This window comes from Dunckerocampus dactyliophorus, chromosome 7, assembly GCF_027744805.1.
Source record: "Dunckerocampus dactyliophorus isolate RoL2022-P2 chromosome 7, RoL_Ddac_1.1, whole genome shotgun sequence".
In the NCBI taxonomy this organism is placed as follows: Eukaryota; Metazoa; Chordata; class Actinopteri; order Syngnathiformes; family Syngnathidae; genus Dunckerocampus; species Dunckerocampus dactyliophorus.
The window spans coordinates 14,902,459-14,919,375 of NC_072825.1; the positions used below are offsets into that span (position 1 = coordinate 14,902,459).

At 39.8% G+C, this 16,917-nt stretch overlaps 1 protein-coding gene across 1 annotated transcript; it reads right to left on the reverse strand.

Annotated features, from left to right (window-relative positions):
• Positions 1-236: 236 nt before the first annotated feature.
• cd22 (cd22 molecule) lies at positions 237-11,273 on the reverse strand. Its single transcript, XM_054782627.1, has 19 exons — positions 11,225-11,273; positions 10,003-10,101; positions 9,746-9,857; positions 8,247-8,392; positions 7,978-8,098; positions 7,767-7,903; positions 7,079-7,201; positions 6,581-6,727; positions 6,349-6,454; positions 5,896-6,059; positions 5,123-5,272; positions 4,913-5,044; positions 2,949-3,030; positions 2,294-2,342; positions 2,146-2,223; positions 1,935-2,068; positions 1,695-1,704; positions 1,539-1,635; positions 237-499 (listed from the first exon to the last, which is right to left on the reverse strand). The coding sequence occupies exons 1-18, from the start codon at positions 11,271-11,273 to the stop codon at positions 1,540-1,542; spliced, it is 1,935 nt and encodes a 644-aa protein (XP_054638602.1). The 3' UTR covers positions 237-499; position 1,539.
• Between the last annotated feature and the right edge of the window lie 5,644 nt (positions 11,274-16,917).

Sequence of the window (16,917 nt, forward strand, 5' to 3'; positions counted from 1 at the left end):
CAATGACTCTGCAACACAACATTTTAATTTCGTATTTCTCACGAGCATTTATTCACAGGGTAAACAAATGTAAACACAGAGTATGTCATCTGAGTAAACACCTAAATTATAGACAAAGTGTGTCTGAGTAAACAAAATAGTAATAAATAAAAACACAATTGCTTGTGTATCACCCATCTACAAGCAGCATCATTGTGAGTAAAGCAGCAAGTTGTGTTGTGCCATCTACAGTTAATTGATTTCATTGATGTGACCAGCTCTAAAAAGCAGCAGGGGGGTTAATTTGCTCAGTGGAAAGGGTGCGAAGCAGTCTTTTTTAGCACTGTAGACAATTTGTGCGGATCTGAGATATGATGCGTAGGGGGGAAAATAGGAGGACGTGAACTCAGTCAGTTTGCAGCAGGACCACAAGTTGGTTTATAGGTCGTGAAGACAAACGAGCATTTGCTCATGTTCACACTTTGTGTCTATGACAAGTGGTTGATCCAAACCGGAAACACTGCCAACAAACGAAAAGACAGGAAACAACACGTAACTGGTTAATAATGGTCTGTTAATTATATCGCCCAGTGGCCATTGGTACAGTTTAAAAAAGGCTTAAGTATTTAAATATATTCATTTGTGCGTGCGGTTTATTTATGAGGATTGATCGAGATCACAATATTCCCTTTGGATTGACGTATGAATGTGACTCGTTCTCCGAACCTGCTGCCCGAACACCCAAGGGAAGTCAAGGGAGACAAGGGAGTCAAAAGTTAAAGTTGAGGTGCACTCAAAACTTGTGTATTCTTTCTAGTGTTCAGTCACCACCACATCATAAAAACACATTTAAAAAGATAACTGTACAACGTTAAGTTTGTGAAAAATAGTTCCAGATAAAGCATTCATGTGCGTGAGCCACATGGTTTTATCAATACATACTGTTAAATTAACGTTTAATTCGCATGGAGTAATTTGGCCCATAACTATATCCTGTCTTCTTGCTTTGCAGTCGGTGTGTGTTCGAAGCAAAACAGAAGGTGTTCAAAATGCTTCCCATGCTAATTAACGAGCGTGATGGCAGTGGACATGAAAGGAAACGATTGCTGTTGGACTTCGACAGTTTCTCAATATTATCTGTGTAGTACAAATTCTGTGCGTATTTTTGTAAACAGCACTTTAATAATGAGCTCCACTGCAAATCGTTGTGCAGAATGCAATTACACTTAATATCAGTGCAAACATAAGAATACAGTATGTCATATCATTGTGGGTTTCATTTCCACTGGCGCATAACTGCACTGTGTTATACTATGAGGTGTCCATTATATTTTGGTTATGTTGTTTATGTACATGGGAGGGTTGATATTACAAACACCTCTGCAAACACTGCTGTAAACTGCAGCTGCAGCATATTGATTAAAACTATGCATCATTATGTTTATATTGGAGCTGGTAAATATGATTCAAACCTGCATGAAATAATACTTGTTACTAATTCACATTTAGTAGAAAGCTACTGAAGGGAACTACTGTATGTATGCAGCAAAGTGTTATACCTCAGTGGTGAGGGTGGTGGGGCAGCATAGTGTAAACAACATTGGTGGACTCCTTCGCTTTCTTGTCGCCCCCAAGTGGAAAGTTGTGGACCTGCACCTGCTCGCCTCTGTATCAACATCAAAAGGAAACCGTACGTATGAGCACATCTGAGTCACATCATCAGTACTTTTCCTTTTAGCATGGAAACTGTGTCCAGTTTTACTTTCCTCTCATAAACAGAATGTCTGCAAGGGGAGAGGGACTTCAAGAGGAGGTGATGACAGGAGAATAAAGGGAGTGGAGAACAGAAAGATGATGTACTTGTACTATAAGCGTGTCTACAGTTCTGCTGTCAACAGCAGTTAAGATGGGCAATTACACAGTGCAAGATAAAATACAAATATTCGTGCTATTACCTCGAGCGTTTGGAGAAGTGGACGGTGACGTATTGGGAGGCGAGCCTGGGAGCTTCAGCTTCTGTGATTGGAGGAGCATCCTTAAGAGGAACAATATCAGGATGGGTGCTGTCACTCAAGTCTTCAGGTTCCTCCTGCACATACATTAGACCTGTGTGACTCGCTACCCCTTCTTTAATGTGTATTTTGTATTTTTTTTTTAACTGCTCACCGGTATGTCCGGCATTCTCGTTGGGACCACAGGCTGACTGGTCTCATAGAACATAGTGTCAGCTGTCACAGAGGGCCGCTGAAACACACCAAAAGAATCATTCCGGGTGTTAAAAAGTGCACAATTTATCGAACACAAATGGCCATACCTTGGCGGCAACTTCAGCTGATTCCATGTCAACTCTGTGCATGTTTTTGCTGTGGACAGTTAATGTGTCATTGTCAGACGCAGCAGTATGTTGTACACGAACAGTACAATTTGATATTCAATATACACCACATTTCCAAAAGGCTATTTGTGCTCTAAGTGACAAAAAGGATGATATTGTCTTTTAAACGTGTGTTTAATGAAATGAACATTGTTGCTTGTGTTACCTACAGTACAGGTCCAAAGTATGGACACACACAACACAACTGAGGGTCCCAACCCCGTTAATAAGGCAAGAAATTCTACTAAGTAACACACCTGTGACGTGAAAACCATTTCAGGTGATTACCTCATGAATTCTCTATCTCATTGAGAAAACACCAAGGGTTTGAAGCCCTATCAAAAAAGCAAAGGGTGGCTGCTTTGCTTTGAGGAATCTAAAATATGGCATATGTACACTTTTTTTTGCTAAGTACATAATTCCACATGTGTTCGTTCATAGTTTTGAGAATGTACAATGTAAATCAAACGCACTGAATGAGAAGATGTGTCCAAACGTATGGCCTGTACTGTATGACGCCGATGCCAAAGTGAAGTTCACACATTGTAGTGCATTCTATTCTGACATTAGTAACAAAACAATGTTGATATGTCACCTAATCATAATGGCCACTGTTAGAGTGATGAGCCCAGCAGACACTCCCACCGCTGACGCCAAAGCAATGGCCTTTAGACGACCTGGTGGAGAAGATGTTTGGCATAAAATAGCTTTGTGATCCAAGTACTTCAATGAGCATATAAGTAGAATATTCAAAGATATGGAAAAAGGGCTGTGCATCATTTTGCCAGCGTCTAGACTTGTGCCTCGAGTTTCCAAAGGTAGCTCTCCTTCTTCAGTCGTCTCGCCTCAAATAGTCATTTTCCACAACACCTCATCTCCTCCTCCTCCTCCTCTCTCATAAGCACCGCGGCTTTAACATGACTCACCATGACTCATAGAAACAGATGCAACAGAAAGAACTTGCACTCATCCTCTCAAACACAAGTAAATGAAACTACATTTTGTATTATGATCACTGTTATTTAGTCATACAACGATGGTCAGCAGGGTCGTCGGTGACAGCTCAAGGCTTTGTTTTCCCTTTCGCAACTGGAATGTATCATAAAGACTTCCAGACTGAAGATGAATGTGACTCACACACAATCATCATACAAATTGAGCTGTAAATCTTTCTGTCTGATGGTTTGTTGAAGCAAACAGCATGGAGCCTCCTTGCTTTCCATACTGCTGTCAAAAACATGACTTTATACAGTACTCAGTATGACCACATGAAACCGCTGCTTCAACATGAACATGTAGCTGAAGTACGTTTGATAGCAACAGCTGATGATGATGAATTATTAAGAAGCAGCAAATAAAGTAATGCATGACTAGAACCAAGTATATGTCATTATCATCAATAGAAAAGAGATTTGGTTGCCACTCAAAGACAGTTTATTGTCCTATCACATTACAGTCGTTCCTCGCTGCATCACGTTTCAAACATTGCTCCCTTGCTATAGCGCGTTTTTTCAAAAATTCATTAATTAATAAATGTTTTGTGGTTGACTATTGCTTATTATTAGTCAAAGACAAGTCCTATGTAGTATTCTGGTCAGTATAGGCATCAGTAATGTTACATTAATGAGACATTAGTTTATATTACCTTAACAGAGCATGGACTCAGCTATGGCATGATAGAGTGAAAAAAAGTTCTCCTCCCACTCAGTGTGGAAGTGGTAACTTTCTTACTTTGTCCTTCCCCACTCCGTTTGAAACACTTTCTAAGGTTTAGAACAAATAAATTGGATACCAACTAGTTAGCTCGGTAGATTGCTATATGCTATGAGCGGAGACTCTTATGTCCCTGCAGTGATCCTGTAGCCTGCATATTAGTGGCAATGTGGTGTAAACAAACAATAGGTGACTATAGGGGTGTTATTTCATGTCTACAGGGCTCTAATAATGGTAAAAAAAACGTATTTAAAAAGTCATTAAAAGGTTGTCTGTGCTCTAACTACAAAAATATTCCGTTTATTAATACTGAATCCTATTTCGTGGAAATTCATTTATCATGGGTGGGTCTGGAACCAGTCAACCGCAATATACAAGGGACGACTGTATTCTTTCTTACTCCAGAACACATTATCTTCTTCCGAACAATGCTAATTGCTAACACAATGTCATTGTCACAACGTTGCTTGCATTTTCTTGTGGTCACATATCATGTTCAGCTATTCAATTACGACCTCATATGCCAGTGATTCCCAACCACTGTGCTGCAGCACACTTTACCCAATTTCACCTCATTGGTCCGAAGATGAGGTTTGATTATTTTGGGGGTGCATGTCAAGCTATGCAGGAAGGGGAGGAGCGAGTCGTACGTTGGCTCCAGGTTTAACACAGCAGTGCCTGTTACGAGTGTATAGAATCATTTTCAGCTTAATTTTTTTAGACATTTTTGAAATTATAAAATAATCCGTGGTCTGAATTAATCAAAGGCAAGAGTTGCCTTGTCTGATTTATACATAATTATAAATGCAGTCACCACTGTGTACAACCCAAATGAAGCCTTTGTACCTCTGACTCTCACTGTGAGGACAGGAGAGCTGTGGACTCCGATGCGGTTCCTGGCCTCACAGTAGTACTGCCCACTCTCTCCAGGCCCGACCTCTGCGAAAGCGAACACAGGACCGGTACGGCTGCCCCACGCTGTGGTAGAAAGCACAAAGAAGGAGAGGGACGTGCCACAGCAAGGGAAAACAGTAAAGACATTGTAACGATGCTAACGTTGCACAGAGGCGCCGTTGTGCGTTAAACGGTGCCAAGTGAAGTTGTCCACGGCTGGGTTGGCCTGGCTGCTGCAGGTCAGGGTCAAAGGTCGTCCGGCATCCACGACACTAGAAGGACGAGCCAGCACTGAAGTGTTCTTGGGCGGGTCTGTATTGCACAGGACACAACAAAAAAAGGACAAATCCTTAAGACAGGATTTGATGTCCTTTTGGGGGGTTAGTCATTTAAGTCAAAAACAGTGTGGATTTTAATTATTTGACACAAGATGGCCTGAGCTGATGTTAAAAGTACTGTACATTTTTAACTGATCACTTTCAAACATTCACCACAATAGATTTCTGCATATATTTGACTCAGGTTGGGTTCCAATAACATTATTTCACATACACACCAGAAAAGTGCAAGTTGGAGTTTCAAAAGGGAGACCAACTACAGATTTTCACTTCCTATAGATGTATGGCCAAGTGTCCCCATATTGTCCATATCGAGATAAACTATGTATTATTTTCCAAATAAATAAAGTGGAGTATAAAAAGAAAAGATGTATTGCTGGAGGGTTAATAGTGAACGACTGAGCCATGGCAGAGGACAGTAAGAAGAGGCTGTTGGACAGACAAATAGGGAGACAGAGACAGAAAGCGTGACTGTAAAGTGGTCGAGGAGAGGAGACAGATACACAACCTGACATGTGACACATCATTCCCAGGCTTGTCTCTGACAGTTAACAAGTATGGTTTTAGTCAAACTTAAACCTAAGAAAAGTGACTTACACAGCACAGTGAGAGTGGCGGTATGAGAGCTTTGATGTCCTAATCGGTTCCATGCAGTGCAGTAGTACTGACCCGAGTGGTGAGCACGTACTGGGAGGAACGTCAGGTTCTGGACACTTCCTTTGGATGACACCTGGTCACCGAGGATTCGATACCAAGCATGCCTGCAGGAGGATGGTGATGATGAAAAGCGTTCACAGGCATTTTCCATGACATTGTGTTTCTAATTGTCTAAAAAAACATTCACCAATTATTAACACAATAACTATTCACACTAAAATAATTAAACATAAAAATCCCTCAAAAAACAAAATTAGAAAAAAAAGCCCAAAATTGAACAACGGAAAACTGAATGAAAAGTACATTGCGGTGTGACAAAATGCAAGTGACAGAAACAGCACGATGGTGATGATGATGATGAGGAGTACATGTTTAATAATAATACAATCCTACCTGCTGGCAGGAGGGTTAGAATGGCTGACACAGCTGAGGTTGACGTAGGAGCCCTCTCGGGTGTCGCCAGGCGGTGTTACTACCACACGGGTGTTTTTTGGAGAGTCTAAACAGCAGGGATGTAAAGCACTCACAGTAAAAACGCACAATATTTTCCATAGGCAAGCTCATAGCTTCACGGACGTCCAATATTCAGCATCCTATGGGCTGTTTGCACGCAATTCACACTTACATGTCACATTGAGAAGAAGTGGTTTGGAACGCGTGGTTCCGAGTGAGTTACGTGCCACACAGAAGTACTCTCCTCTGTCTGTGTATTTCAGATGAGAAATGTGGAGTTGAGGACGGAAACTGTCTGGGATGCTGCCGGTCTCCATGTCTGTCGGCAACACATACGGGACATTAGGCACAACTGCACAAAAACCGACATTCAGAAAGACATTGTTTAAAAAGAGATAAACTGGGTATTATTTCTTTTGGTATCATAAAATATTGGATACGGCTTAGGGTACGGTGCAGTGAAGTTGTACACCACTGCAAACTACAACCATAAAAATAAACATATTAGTAAATGTATCACACCGTTTCAGTCCAATCTGAGCATTATTGTCTTTGAAAAGATTTTCGATACAGCTTTTGCACTGAATCTACATGTTTCAAGCTAAATTGTTAAGTCTCAGTGAAAAGTAATAGATTTCTAAATGGACCATAGTTAGATACTGTGCTGTACCTTTGAACCATGCAAAGCTCTCTACAGGTGGAGCTGCTTCACTGCTGCAGGTCAGAGTGACAGACCCCCCCTCTGACAGTTCCCCTACAGGAGACACTTTTATGGAGGTGGAGTGAGGAGCATCTGATGGGGAAAAAAAACAAAAGGAGGAAATCAGGAATGATGTGCACAGAAATAATCAGGTCACGGATGAGTTGGAGCCTGGACTGGGTACCAATCAATCACAGCACACATATGGACAACCAACCATTCACACTCACACAATTTACTCACACATTTAATCAAGTGATTATCTAATTTTAATGAATCGTAAGCAGGCCTGAAGATGATTTATTTTGACCAAAACAACAACAACAACAAAAGTTGGATGCCGAACTTCTGCAGATGGAGATCGAACGGACAGAGAGAGCGACGAGGGACAGAGAAGTGCTGAAGCTGGACCCACATCTGTAGCTGTGAGTAGACTATACTTATATTCACTTTTTCCATGTTATTTTGACTGATTTCCAAATGACACTGGATCTGTGACCGGAACTCGGCTCCGAGTGGGGGAAGAGTCACTGTTGATGCGCTACACTGCTGATGGGAATGCCATCCAAATTCATGTCAAAAAATCCGAACTATCCCTTTGAGGTAGTAAAAAAGTGAGTTGGTGAGTGGTGTGAAGTTTGTGTGCACAATTACTTACGGCCGAGCGCCAAAGAGAGGGGCGGAGACTGAACATTCTGCGGTGGGATTGGTCGACAGATGTACTTTCCAGTGTGTACTTGGTCAAAGCGTTTAATAATCATCCATTTATCATAGGAACCCAGGTTTAGCCCATTCCTGTGTGCAAAGCATCACATTTTCACTTCATGTATTTTTTTATTACTTTTAAACGAGAACCATGTTTGACTCACCTGTACAATGCAAGGCTCCTTCCGGGAGCAGCACATCCTCTGGCCTGGCAGCCTACAAACACAGTCTCGCCAAAGCCAAACATATTGGCTGGCCTTGTTGGATACAGCTGGACCTGGAGGTCTGACACATGCACACATCCACACACAAAAACCAAATCAAGTCTTTGTGAGAATATCTGGCAGTCTGCTGCTGCTTGGATCGACTTCTTGTATTTCATCAGTCGTATCTATCACAGCTGATTCAGCAGTTCTAACTGGCAAGAAGGAACCTGTTACGTCGAGAGTGATGGTGTCTGGAGAGGTCCATCTTCCTAGTGGTTGGTCTGTCTCGAATCTGAAGTGGTACTGGCCCGCATCGCTCAGCTTGACAGCTCGAATTTGGACTGAACAGCTGGAGTAGCTCCCACCGACGTAGCTGCAGTTCATTATGAGTGTGTCACACATTCATAGACTAGGAGATTACATCAAAATGATACACTATATGGACAAAAGCAACGGGCGACCTGGCCATTACACTGGCCGAAAATGAAAATGGAGCAAAATATGCAGTGTGTTTGTGCCATTTTTTTTGGACCATTCATCCAAAAAAACATTGGTGAGGTTACTGATGTTTGGTGGAAGGGTCGACTGTTGTTGGATCCACCAACTCATCCAAACATGCCTTTACAGGATAGACCTTGCCGAAACAACCTATGCCACACATTTGAATGCACACAATTGTTTAAAATGTCTTGTCATGTTTTAAGAGTTAGTCTGAGAGGAATTAAAGCGTCTAATCCAGGAGTGTCCAAAGTGTGTTAAATATAATTTAACAAGAAAACTAAAACAAAACAAAACTAAACAAAAGAACAACAGCAAAAATTGCAAAAATCAGCAGTAATTTTAGAAGTATTAAGAGAAAAAAGATGTAATCCAACAAGATAAAGTCATAATTTTACAAGAATAACATCATAATATTATAATAAGATGATTTTAGTAGCATAAAGTTCAAATATTGAAGAAAAATACGTTTGTTATTTTTAAGGTCGTAATATTAAACAAACAAAAAAGTAGTTGTAATTTTTGGAAAATTTGGTTGGGGAAAAAGTTACAAGAACAATTTACAAAAAGAATGTTGAAATAGTTGGAACATTTAAAAAAAACAACAGCAAAAATGGGAAAAAATGATTTTACAAGAATAAAGTCAAAAGTTGCATTCCAACGAAAAAAAACTTTTATATTTTAAATTTTGCAAGAATAAACTCGTAATCTTGTGAGGAAAAATGCCATTTTAGTAGCATAGAGTTGAACTACTGAAGGAAAAATATGTTATATACATTGTACGTTAAAGTTGTAGTTTTTGAAAAATTAGTTTGGGGAAAAAGTAATAATATTATGGAAATAAAGACAAAATATATGAATGATGTCATAATATTATGAGAAGAAAATTTATGAAGATTATTTAAGAAGAAATATTTTGAAAATTTAAAAAAACAACAGCAAAAATAAGGAAAAAAGAACAAAGACCAAAGTTCATACTATACATAATAATACAATTTGAGATGTAATTTTTCTTGAAATATATATAACTTATTTGCATATCTACTTGGGTTGGTTTACAAAATATCAAAGTGGCCCTCGCATCCTTCCATTTTCAGTATGTGGCCCTCGGTGAAAAAGTTTGGACACCCCTGGTCTCACCCAACTCTTGGCTGATAAATGAATTCAGAGGTGTGTCTCAATACTTTTGCCCATATACTGCAGTGCTTCAGCTCCCAAATGCCATTACCGTGTGCGTCCACGGTAGGACAGGCTAACTTGGTTTGGGTCAGAGTGATGGATGAACTCCCTCTGACCATCTGCTGACACACGAAACCACATGACCCACTTGACTGTGTGACCTGTGAAGATGATGCACACAATGACAACTGGGGAGCGAGAATGCTGCATCTGCAAAGTGTAATATAAAGTCCGGGCACTTTGGATGCATAGAATTGGACCTTTATGTCACTTCTTCACCTGAAGTCTGAATGTGAAAACAATTACCTGATGGGTAGTCAAAGCGACAGGGCAGAGTGACGGTGGTTCCTGCCCACACACAAATCTCTCTCCGGGAGAATGACACACTCCACCTGCTCTGGGCCCCTGCAGCATTAACAGAATACCAACAGCCACACAAGCGTTCATTTGTTGTTTAAACAATGCTATCATGACCAAGGTCAAACTGGTAACAAAAGTGAAAAAAAACCCAATAAAGACGCATCATTTTTGTCTTTATTTATCTGTCTGTTTGTGTTCCAGCATACAGCGGATCCCCGCACATTCCCTATTCAGCATTCATGGTCCTACAAATTCACAGCTTTCTGGTAAATGTCTTGACTGTATCCAACAGTCCTTTTTACACAGGTGATGTCGTGCCTTTGTTACGGCTCTGACACATACCGCAGAAATCCTTCAGGGCAGCTTGGTCCTCCATAGTGTTGTAAATACACAATGACTGCACCTCTATCTAGATCCTCACTTTATTAGGCTTCCTTTGTTTTTTTACTATGTCAAAATGATTGAAAATAAAAACGATCATTAAAATAACAAAGCTAAAGTTGGCCAAAGACAGCTGAACAATAGTGGCTAGAGTATGGATGATCAACATTATGGAGTGCATTACCCAGAACACAGTGTTCAAGTTCATCACATACCAGGAAGATTGATGAAGATCTTTACATATTTTATTTCCTGCTCTTGTCTTCATCAAGGATGCCAATTGAACACACATTTTTCTTCACATGAAAAATTGCCTTTTGGAGGTTTTTGGTTTGGAAGAAAGTCTTAAGAGAGGAAAGGGAATAATTCTTTCCAAAGCACACAAGTAAAAATATGACTCCTTGGAGAATGAAGTGTCAAACTGCATCAAATAAAATGGAGGCAGTGAGAAAGAGCCTTCATGGTGACATTCTGTGCTGCGAGCAAGCCTGCCTGGGTGACAAGCTTGCACAAAAAGGCAATCAATACTTATAAATAACCCGACTGTAAAGGCAAGGGCACCTGGCTGCATAACATTACTAAACCTGTATATTACACTTTACACTTTAATTGCTGTTATTTGTAATGAACCGTTTCCATACATTGCACACAGCTAAGCTTTTATGAAATAACTTTGATGCAGAAATATAGAATGAAATATCTGTCAATTAAAACACATCTTATATAATAATGTCAAAAATACCATAACTTATAGTGTCTAATCAATGACATTTATTTGTTTACCAACCTGGTAAAGCTGCAAGGATCGTGCCCAGAAGTAATGCCCCTGCCAACATCTCCGCTGACTCTAATGTCACAAGAGAAGGAGAAAATACGGACAGAGCAAGAGGTGAACACGCAGAAATTAATAGAATAAAGCAGCAAGTAGATTAAAACCTTCATTTATGAAACCCTCACCCTTTAAGGTATCTTCATTTAGCTCAATGAGTGCATGCGAAGGCAAGGATTTTCAGAGCGTTGGAAGTTGCTTGGTGATCAATCATGACAGGAGAGAGGAGGAGGAGGAGGAAGAGGAAGGTACTCTGGGAGGAGAAGGTGAAGAAGTGTTCACCTCTCCATCTTTTGGACATTTCACTTCTTCCCCTTGCAACTTATGATTGCATGTTAGTGCAAGGACACGTATAAGAACAGCATGAACTACAAGTGATGCAAATTCAACTTTGTGCAGAGGTGGCCACAAATGGTTCAACAAATTATTTTTAGTGCAAAATAACAAATGAACAGAATAAATAAACATGTTCGGGGCTGGGATTAAACCCACGGCCTCTGCCTTAAACATAAATGGCAGCAGCTGTACCATTACACCACCATGGTTCTATTGAGCATTGAGCGTGGTGTCAGATTACTTGTCTCTTTTTGTGTCTCTCCTGCCTTGGGCTGACTTGGCGCTTGACACCTCACGGCAGTGATACGCATTATTTGCACAAAATGGGCCCCCCCCCGTAGATTGTGGGGCCCTGTGCACAGCTTGGTTCTACCTGTAGGGAGGGGTTCACTGTATTTCTCTCAAAAGCACCGCGTTCAGTACTACAAGCGAAGTTTTCCAACTGACTTTATGTCACCAGCCAAATTATAAGCAAGCAGATGAAAAATAAAAAACACCCCCAGTGACTGACGCACGAGCCCTATACAGCGGTCTTGTGAAATGCACCGCGAACGTTACGAAACAAGTTTAAGGTTGCAGCGTGCATACTGCATACTGAGGGGTGTAGTATTTGACCACGCTTATGTATGTAATGTAGTATGATAGCCATACAGGCAGAATGTTTGATGCCTCTCTTGTGCAGGCGTACCTAATATTGTGGCCAGTCAATGTAGGTTACTGTTACCACCGTCTGTGTACTGCCAACTGAAAATAAACAAAATTCTTATATTGTAGGTAGCGTGCCTGTTTTACGATGACTTCACGGAATAAGACAAAAATACATTTCGAGGAAAAGTGCGGCCATGCTAATAAAGTGGAGGCAGTGGGCAACGCCGCACGAGCCATTTTCAACTTGCCATGAACGAGGCGCCAATCAACTCCTCTGTCGCTCCGGCCTGCACTGAGGGGCGGTCGCTGTGTGTGACTGGCCAATCACAGAGTGTGAAGAGCGAATACATAATGAGGATTTTCCTTCATCACAAGTACGGATAATGACGAGATGTACTCGTTTCGTGCTCGTGTTCGGCAAAAATGCATTATCTGTGACTCGTTTTCTGTCATGAGTTAGTGTGCTGCTTTGCTGCCATCTAACGGTCACTCTGTTGCAGCACACCTAATCATCAGGGGAGGAGCTCAGGCACACCTGCAAGCAATTAACATTGGACTATTTAGGCCATGCGGCAGCTCCCATTGTTTGCCAGAACGTCTTCCTTTGTACACCTGATTCCCTTGCCTACCCATTGTCGATACCTTTTTCCTTGTTCTGGTCGCTTCCCATGCCCACTGTGAGTAGAGTACTTTTCATGTTTTCCTGCTTGTGCAGTGGTTTCCTTGCATTGTGATTTTTTGCTAGTTACTAGTTGTATTTTCCTATCACCCTTTTGGTGTTCGTGTTTTTCTGTTTCGATCCTTTTTCTCTTGCTAACCGTGTATGCAGTGTTTTTTGTTAGTATTTACTTTACCCTGTTTTCCGCGGCTAGGCCCGGTGTTTTTGTGTGTTTACATTTTTTCTTGGACATTTCAATTTTTGTATTTTTGTGAACTTCATTAAACTCTTTTTGTTACACAGAAGTGTTGTTGTCCTGTCTGCTACTTGGGATCCAACCACGAACACACGTTACTCTGTCTTTTCATCCCTACAAACCACGATAACCAAGGTAAAACCCAATTCTTAGACATATTTTAAGGTTTTTTCCAATAAGTAACACAATACTTACTTTACAAGTTCAAAACTCTTCTTCGTTATATTTTGCAAACATCAAATGCTTGTATTATTTCTTAGACTCGCTCACCTTAGTGCATTTTTTGAGTTCCTTACTGAAATGTGTGTATTCTCCTAGCTTCACATATTGCTTCCAGTTAGCTAGGTAGCTTTTGACCCAATTCAAAACTAACCCTCTTATTAGGTACCTTTCTAAGTTTGTAACTACAATGTTGTTACTTGTATTACTTGTATTGAAGGCTTTTGTCAGATCCATAAATACTTTCTGTGGCCTTTAGCGTTGGTAATTTCTTCAGTAGTTTCGATCAGTGCCATGGAGGTTGAAATGTTAGCTCTATATCCATATTGGCTATCTGCGAGTAATTCACTCTTCTTTGTAAATTTGTCCAACCTGTTATTGAATAGCTCTAATTATTTTAGAAAATTGTGGTAATAAGGAAACTGGTCGGTCGTTTGTAAATTGGTGTTTGTCTCCATTTTTGAAAATCGGAACTACTTTAGCTGTTTTCATTTTGTTAAGAAATGTACCAGTCTGGAATGATAAATTACCGATGTCAGCGGTTTCCAATTCTATTCCATTACAATCAGTTGATGTTTTTGCTTTACAATTATTGACAATATCAATGATTTCCTTTTTTGTCGCATTACTGAGGAACATGGAATTAGGATTCCTGTCTATATTTTCATTCCATTCCTCCACTGTCCAGAATTTTGTAATCTCTTCTTCTAGTTTTGGTCCAATATTTACAAAGTAGTTATTAAACGTTTCAACTACCTCATTCATATCATCACTATTGGTGTCTCCAACCATAAAATAATGATAGATGGTAGTCTGCTTTCTTAGTACTGTTCCTTATGATACTATTTAGAATGCCCCAAGTTGCTTATTTTTATTCTTGTCCAATAGTTGACTATAATATTCTTTCTTACACACTCTCAAGACTGTTGTCAACATGTTTTTATATGTTTTTTCTGCTTCTTTAATTTGTTGAATGATACATTTCCTATACACTGTGTTTTCCTTCTTACAGGCATTTTTTGGGGGAAAGTAACTAGGAACTATAACTAATTACTTTTTCAAAGTGAGGCGTGGACTTGAGTCAGACGCGAGTCACAATTTTGATGACTTTAGACACGACTTGACAATATCGTCAAAGACTTGCAACTCGACTTGTACTTTGACGTCAGTGACACAGGATTTAATTCGGAATATACTTGAGATACTTGAGATTATCTCTTGAGATACTAATACTTGAGATTTTCAGTGAGTGTTGAGTAAAATGTGTCCCCATTCGAAGTATTCAACTAACGTGATTGCTGCTATGTAATTTCCAGCGAGATAACATATTTTCGCTTTGGATCTGCCTCATTGAATGCGTCTGTTAACTTACAATCAGGTTGAAGACCAAACAGCAAACATGTGGACTACATTTCTGTGCACTGACTAAATCCTGAATGCTGTGTCGGTACTCTATTTTTGTGACTAAGTTATCACACTGGTCTCATTTTATTTAAAATATAGGACAATTCAAAACGCATTCATTGCATTTGTCAAATTGAATAGATTGTTCCATTGTTAAAATGGCATTTTACATTGCTGACTCACTTATGACTTGTAAGAACTCAAAAATTTGGACTTGATGCGACCGGCCTTGTCCTGACTTGTGGCTTGACTTGCACTTGCATGTCTTCACTTGAGATGTGACTCAAGACTTGAGATTAAAGACTTGAGACTTACTTGAGATTACATAACACTGACTCGCTTCCACCATAAATTAGTCCCACCGTCTTCGTCAGTTAGCTCACTTCCTGATTGGCTATTGTTTCGTTCGATGTGACAATCGAGATTTCTGATTGTTACTATTGAACATGTTTAACGTTTACGGTTGTCGGCCCTGACAATCACCTGCTGCTGTGCGAAAAAGAGAATCAATAACTGATGCTGTAAAAACTCAGTTATATTGTTAAGTAGTGAACACCATTCCTGTTGGAAATACACAGCCAACTTTCTGAGCTGTCATGTGTCAAAGCGTTTGTTTCATTTTTTAGGGCCCCTCCACTGTTGAATGAGGGATGAAGTTTTCAATCTGCATGGGTTGATTTTCTTGGAGCTGCACAGCAGGCTATTAACTTTGACATATTATCAGCTTTTATTCACTTTTAACGCACCCACAGAGTAACATTAGCATTCAGCTGAAGTGGTGTTTCTGGCCATCTGATGTTGATACAAATCAAAAATTCACTCTACATTGAGCTCCATTTTGTCTTTTTTCCAATCGACTCCAGCGGGATATTCAATATTCAATTTTTTACACAATAAAACAGAAAAAAAGTTTGACATTGAGAAATTCAACACAGCTTCTCTCGATTCAGTTGAAACGCAACACACAATGCTTGTGCAAAATCATTAACATTTTCACAAGAAATAAATATAAAAAACATACATATATATATATACAGTATATATATATATATATATATCTATATACAGTATATATACAATAATCCCTCGTTTATCGCGGTTAATTGGTTTCAGACCAACGCTGATAGTAATCACAAAGTAAATCATAGAGCAGAGAAAATGTGTTTATGACTTTCTAAATACGGGTTTTAACAGTATTAACACCGTATCGACACTATATATTCTAAGCTTTTTTTTTTTGCGGCGAAGACATTAGCAATTTAGCGAACCATAGCTAAGCTCTTTGCCAAACTAAACTTGAGAAGAACCGACAGGCTGACGAAAGTTCTTGCCAAGTGGATACCGATGAACTGCAGACCGATAAACATAGTGGAAGACGAGGGGTTAACAGAGGTGTTGCAAACTGCGTCCAGTGACCCATCATACAAGCCTCCGTCCAGGACTACAGTGAATCAGCAAGATGTGCAAAGGCGAAAAGAAAACTAAACTTAAAAAAATAAACATCCCAACTGTGTTGCTATAACAGAGATTACTGAACCTCAGCTGGTTCAGTGTTCATTACTTGTATTGCTCAGGACGGTGTTCTTACTATTTTTTGATGTCTTAGGCAGCACTTCGCACTGGTTTCAAATACAGCGGAAGGTAAACGTGTAGAACTGCATCTGTTCACTTTATAAAGCTACTGTTTTTGTTATATATCAATCTTTTGATCTGCCACAATAATGCCATTCATTTAAATGAAAATACCTCAAGGGCTATTCTCAGCAATTTTTAGGTGAGAGATTAATTAGATCAATTAATTTCAGATCATAATTAATTTATTGCTAATTTGTACAAATCCTTTGACGGCACTAGTTAAGACAGCTATAAACATGCGAGGCTGTCCAGGCTGGTCCACTGATATGTAGATGAATAAATGAAGTGGTTACTTGCAATGATATTAATGCTATTCATGTCCCCATATGGATGCTTTCAATTTAAGGTCAAATTAGTCCTTACTGTTTCTTTAATATAAAGACTTAAAGCAGTCATCTAATGAGTCCTGTCATCTACTGTTAAACTGAGAATGTCAGCAGAGAAATCTATCCCAAACCAGACGTGAGGAGGTGAAAGACCTTGCAGTCAACCCTG